Source organism: Tuber melanosporum, assembly GCF_000151645.1.
Source record: "Tuber melanosporum whole genome shotgun sequence assembly, scaffold_7, strain Mel28".
NCBI lineage: Eukaryota > Fungi > Ascomycota > Pezizomycetes > Pezizales > Tuberaceae > Tuber > Tuber melanosporum.
In genome coordinates, this window is record NW_003299117.1 from 1,078,984 (window position 1) to 1,085,321 (window position 6,338).

Below are 6,338 nucleotides of genomic sequence, written 5' to 3' on the forward strand. Positions count from 1 at the left end.
AACCGTTCTGGTATAAAAGGTTACAAGTCAAGATTGGACCGTTGTTGGCCCAAGGCGAGATTCTGGCGTCTCTTGGAGTTGAGCGACAATGCGGTTTCAGAAACATGGACGAGATTGTCCACCAGCTTGTTGGGGAAGTTGAGAAATTCACTAAACTAAACGAGCTCCAAAACGAACTATCTCGGCTGCTTGTGAACGTCTGTGAAGACGCGGGTATACCTATAGACTACACCGGCCCCCGAAGGGATACCGCAAAGCACATAATATCCAACGCACTCAACGCCGTCTTTCGCCCTCTTGGCGCTGCGCCGGGGGTTATCTTACGAGCCACCGTACGAGCCACTTCGTTTGTGGGAAACTACATTCGACGTCCCCCGAGTTTGGAAACCCCACCGCTTCCACCTGCCCGACTGGAACGGATTGAAGACGACTTCCCCGACGTAGTAGAGCCCCCGCCAGCTGCGACCTGGCAACTCCCCACCTGGTGCACCTACCTCCTCAATGACCTAACGCTCTACAGCCAAATCCACCAAACACCCCCACCCTCAAATCCACGTAGGATGGACGAACTAAGGGCACTCATCTCCCTGTTAATATCGAACCAACTCATAACCCCAAACGACCTGATCCAGTACACTAAATGGTGGAGCAGGAGAGTACGGTTCCAAGCGGTCCGCATGGCCGACGAACACGTTGAACTATTCCGCCTTCCGGACTTAGACTTGATACACCCGGCTTTGAGGGGTGCATATCATTATCCTGGCGATGAATACGGAATGGACCTAGACTCTCTGGACTTGATTCGTAGGGAGAATGTCACGGCGAGAGGAGCGGAGTTACAGAGGGCTTTGGACCAGGAGAATGCTGATGATGGTGTTCGTGACAGCGAGAGGAGGAGAAGGGCAAGAAATATTGCCTGGCGGGGGTGGAGTTTAGATGTTAGTGATTATTTTAGGTTTGCACCAGCGAGGAGGTGGAGGGATGAATACTGATAGGAGGGGGGGGGCTTGTCACTGTATTTTTTTATTTTTTTTTGCGATTTCTGTGATATTTTGGATACTGAATCGTTCGAATCCTGTTCGTTTATTCCGGTGTTTCCGTCATTTGATCCAAACTACGAATCAGACTCCTGTTATCATACCTGCTGGCAGTGTCTGCCGATTATTAATAACTACATAACCCATCACTCGCAACCTGTAAAATTTGGTCCCTATCCCGCTCCCCATTTTTTCTTTCCCCATACGTGCGCAGCAATTCCGTATCACAACAACTCACGCTCCATGATCCAGGCCTGCTCAAGGGTTGTCATTTCTCCCAGCAAGCACTTTGCCTCCCGCCGTACACTTTTTTTCTGCACCCCTTCCCGCTTTCACCTTCCGGTGGGCACCCATTCCCCCAACTTCACCAGTGAGAGTTCAAGTTCAACATTATGCCTTTGTTGCTGTAATGGAGATCGATTAGCCCTTCGGACTGAGATCAATCGCTTCGACGGCACATTTGTGTGCTTTCCACCAAGACACAACATGTGTCCGTCCGGACGAGTCATTAATAGAGGACTTATTGTTGGTCCCGCGATGGGGTAAATGTGGGTGAGACAATTGCAGGTCGCTTTTGGGAGTGAGGGGTGGTGAGTGAGTAGTACAGCATAAGATCGGAACAATTGTTCCGTTCCTAGGCTGAATGAATATACGAATGAAGGGGGGGGGGAGGCATTTTGCGCTTACATGTTCGGGGGAGTGCAATTTGCACTTTTGAGGTTTGCTCAAGTGACCATATAATACCGGTAGTGCGAAGAACGCGGTGAGTTGGGGGGCTTTTCGTCCGAAATACTCGTACCGTCGTTAAGAATCATGACTCGGTGAGTCTTATGAACACTACTCGAGTATACAGTTACACTATCCTCGTATATACACTGTGCTCCGCGAGGAGTTGCGTTGTCTGAGAGGGTTGTTGGCACGCGCGCATTGTAGGAACTCCCGCTCCGGGATAGTTTTGTTTTTTTCAGCTCCTTGACTTTGGCGGAAAGGAAATGCCGATGGGTGGTGGCCGGGAGGGTAATTGGTACAAGTGCTCGTACTAGTACAAGTATGAGAGTACGAGAGTACTTCTGCTTTCCCTGGCTAGGGGGCAGTGCCGACTTGTACCCTGGACTTTCCAAGCACAAGTATCATGCTTCGGCTCGCCGGGGGGAAGTCTGACCACTCGCTCGTGCCTGCGATTTTTTAGCCAGCGGAGATGCGAGTGCCAGCCTCGGGGGCGTGAGACTGCTGCGCATTTACCGTAGCTCCATTCCACCGTAAAAATTGAACCAGACAAGTATTGCGCCCGCAGAAAATGACTTGGAAAAGAAAGCTTAAGTTGCTTTCCATCCACGATCGGTCATCGCAACACCCAAACAGGCCTTCAAAGGGAAGGAAAGCAGAAGAAAGTGCAAATACCGTTGCCAATCATCCCTTTTTCACTTTTCACTTCCCTGCTGCACGCCCAGAAAAGGTGCATCTTGGGACCAATAACTGTACGAGTAGAATGGAATGGAGGCGTATCAACGGCAGAAGCCTTCAGCCCCAGGAGGAGAGAACCCCTTCCGCTACCTTTTCAAGTTGAAGGGATTTGGTGCATGTAATGTCTTATTTCCGCACCCTACTTGTATTTAATAAATCTTATTATCCTTGTACTCAGGTAGGGGTGAGCATAAGAGAGGCCTGCTGGGGTTTTAACTGGTCAAAATTTCGTGGGTGCAATGGAAAGAGCCATTCTTGGCTAGTCTTGGCGCTTTTCCTGGAGGGGGGAAATAGGTCAGACGAAGGCAAAAAATTCTGACCCCAGAAACTTTGACTCCCTTATTGGCCGAATGACCTAGGAGCCAATGAGAACCAATTCCCCAGTACAAATCTTGCTATTTTTTTTCAGCCCTAGGCTAAATTCCTGTATTATCCGAGTCATTTGGCTTCTTAGAGCTTGGATTTTAGAATGATACAAGTACTGTATGGGCGGATATTTTTGGGTGTATCTTTTCACGTATGATAGCATTCCTGGCTATATTTTCTCTCTTTTCACCCTTCAGATGAGGAGGTTCCCGGGTGGTTATTGCGGTTTGGGGTTATTTTTTTCCCTTTTCTAGATTTTTGGAGCTTGTGCTTTTTGGTCATTGGCGGTCATTGATAGGCGGAGGACCCGGAGGGATGGGTGAACAGACTGGGGTTGGTGTTGTGGCATAGTTGGCGCTGCGGGGTGGTAGGGGTTATTGTGGGAGTCCAGCACGATACTGTGGCCAGAAGTACCAGAAGGTACCAGGGTCATACTCTAGGACTCAACTCGCCCACGTATTGAGCACAGTCTCATAATGGCTAGGTACGGTAAAAGTACGTTAGGTAAAAAAATAACAGACAAGCCCAATCACACCGCAACTCGAGCTACTGGGGTATCGCAGCCCAAGATGTACAGTACCACATCACGCGTGGTACCTATCGATAAGTCAAACCCTGCCCATAATCCAAGGTACTTCGTACTCTTGTTACTTGTATGAGTACTAGTATCATACAAGTACGAGTACATCCCTCCGCACTAGCCGTACCACCGCACCCGGAGGCCCAGGACAGGCCGGCCGCAGCCCCTTCCCACCCCTCCCGACCAATAGAGTGCTCAAAGGACCGAGAAAATTCCCACATTCATTGTAATAAAACCCAACTCTTCGGAACTTGGCGGAACTGCGGTACCGTACTCGAGTAGAAATTGCTGGAAAAATGCCAACAGGTGGGCGTGGGGTAAGGTGGTGCTAAATATAGCGCCCAGCGATGTCTCACATTCGGACAGGCTTGTACCACGTTGCAGCGACAGGATACTTGGGTCCTATGGCACATGTACAGTGCAACGTACCGTAGTGGACAAAGATGGAAGTTTACTGGGGGTTCGAGTGTTTTTTCCGAAGAGGGGATCGGTATCCTAGACTGCATGCGGTGGCGGAAGTAGACAAGGTATGATAGGAATGTAGGAATGGAAAGGGAAGTACTGTACTCGTACAGTATATACTAGGATAAAGAAAGGGAAAAAAAAAGTTTATTTGGACTACTGGATAGTGCGGCAATAGCTATGTCCCGCCGCATTATAACACTACCATACCCTCTAGCAGGGAATCGTGAGCCACTTGTACAATGTGTTGTAAGGCGCAAATACAGTAGCGTGCTTGTACGGCACTCGGATTACTTGCTCAGGTAACTAAAGCCCCACATCCCCGTGACATCCGGTTCTCAACTGTCGCAGATCACATCCAAGCAAAGCTTTTTTTTTGAGGATTTCTTTCCCGCTCTTGATCTTTACAAATTCTCAGAACGGGATCCAAGAGGGTTATATTTGGATTGCTGAAGTTTTCTTTTTTCTTTCCTTTCCTTTTCTTTTCTCTTCTTCTCGCCCTTCGTGGTTCTTGGAGAGAAGGAGATGAGGTCGCTTTGGTCCTGATCGCGATTGGTCGAGAGGTTGATGATGGGTTTGTATTCGATCAAAACCATAGCTTCTGCGTACTGTATTCTGGCATTGTAAAGTTTGCCGCAAGCAGCTTGCTTGCTTGCTCTCTTGATAGCTATGTGCTTGTACTACACGCGCTGCAGGAAGCCGAACTCGGACAGGGAGGATGGATAGGTGGAGAGTGTGGTACTGGCGGTGGCATCCTTGGTGGTATGATGAGAGCTCCAGAGGCAGATCATGATGGTGAGACATGGGTGGATGGCCATGCATATCGCCCGCACATGGGCTTATACGAGTAAGGTTAGACATTGGGCTGCAGTCAACTCTCTCATGTTGTCGCACCTTCAGGGAAACATGGAAAGGCGTACAGAACCACACACTCGAGTAAAGAAGGCCTGGTGATATTGTTTGTGGGAGTCACTAGGATCACCGCCCCGCCCGATTAGGATCGACTCGATTGCCTTATGCTTTTTTGATTTTTGTGAGATCACTTGAGCCTGGTTCTAATGATAGTGGATGGTATCGTGACTCAGTCCTCCTCAGACTCCCAGAGTGCTTTTACCCGAACTTGAGAAATGTATAAATTCTCCCTCTCCCATCCTCCCAGAGAGCCTTTCCTCCTCACCATCACCCGCATCCGCAAACATCCCACCTCATCAACTCGACCCAAGCCGCCTTCCGCATTCACTTTCGAGAACCAATTCAACCAACTTTATAACCACTCGCTCGCTATAAAAACAAAATGAAGTCCATACTCGCCGTCGTCTTTACCCTCCTCAGCTTTTTCCTCTTGACCTCCGCCGTCCCCGCTCACGGCCCGTCATGTGAGCAGTGCGATCCTATCCCGCCCAACAATCGCTGCGATATCACCACTTCTTGCATTCGCACCGAACCCAATGGGCAATACCATTGTGCATGCCGGTTTGTCCCCACTACTCTCACCTTCGGGTGCGATTGAGAAGGTAGCACTAATAATTATGAACTGGATAGTGCCGGATATCAAGCCGATGCTCCCGTTACTGATTCCACCACGCAATGGCGCACTAAGTTTATCGGGCAGGAGTACAGGGTTTTCGTCAAGCCCGGTGTCGTGTGCAATACTCTCTGCGCCGACTCCGCCCAGGGTGCCAACTCTTGCCAGGCAATTACTATTAGGCCTGAGTGCTCTTAAGTTTGTGCTTCAATTGCTTTAGGGGGTGTAGGATCGGGATTCTTGGACTTGGAAATGGATTGCGGGAGACCGGGCGTTTTGGCCTCTCCCAACAATAGCTGAGAACGGGAGTTTTTGGAACGTGGTGCATTTCCCAAGCTTGGACAATTTAGCGGTGGTTTGGGTTCGGAACCGTTAGTGGCTGGGATTGGTTTTAACAATGATTTCCCTTTCTTTTTTGTCAGGCGGAAGGCATATACGGTTGGGGTAATTTTCTTGTCGCTCTTTTTGTCGCTCTTTTTGCCCACTGTCAAGTTGTGGAGCGCCGGGGATGAATATAATTCTTGAAAATCTAGTTTATGACAATCTCGAGTGATATATTGTGATTTATAAACTCTTAGTAGAGAGCAACATCGACTGGCTCGAGGCCTACAGTGCCATAGTTTCAAGTGCTGATCTTTTAAATTCTTGAGCTCTGATAGTTAGTGCGGTCGGAAGACGGAGAGGCCCTAGCCCGTGGCTAGGCTATATCTATTCACAACTACTACGGTACGGTAGTCTTAAACCTGCGAATATTTTGATAGTGGTTTGGCAAAGCTATGATGGGTCCTTTGTATATCTCTTTCCGAAGTGGATGCGCTCTGCCAGACTTGTGGCAAATGACAATAGTGGTTATCATACCATATGTCTCTGGTTCCGAGACGTCCGAGACGTCCGTTAGTTCCTT

At 49.0% G+C, this 6,338-nt stretch overlaps 1 protein-coding gene; it reads left to right on the plus strand.

Annotated features, from left to right (window-relative positions):
• The first annotated feature begins 5,085 nt into the window (after window positions 1-5,085).
• GSTUM_00010457001 (uncharacterized protein) lies at window positions 5,086-5,987 on the plus strand. XM_002841302.2 has 2 exons: window positions 5,086-5,382; window positions 5,452-5,987. Exons 1-2 carry the CDS (start codon window positions 5,204-5,206, stop codon window positions 5,630-5,632), a joined length of 360 nt encoding a protein of 119 aa, XP_002841348.1. The 5' UTR covers window positions 5,086-5,203; the 3' UTR covers window positions 5,633-5,987.
• Window positions 5,988-6,338: the final 351 nt, after the last annotated feature.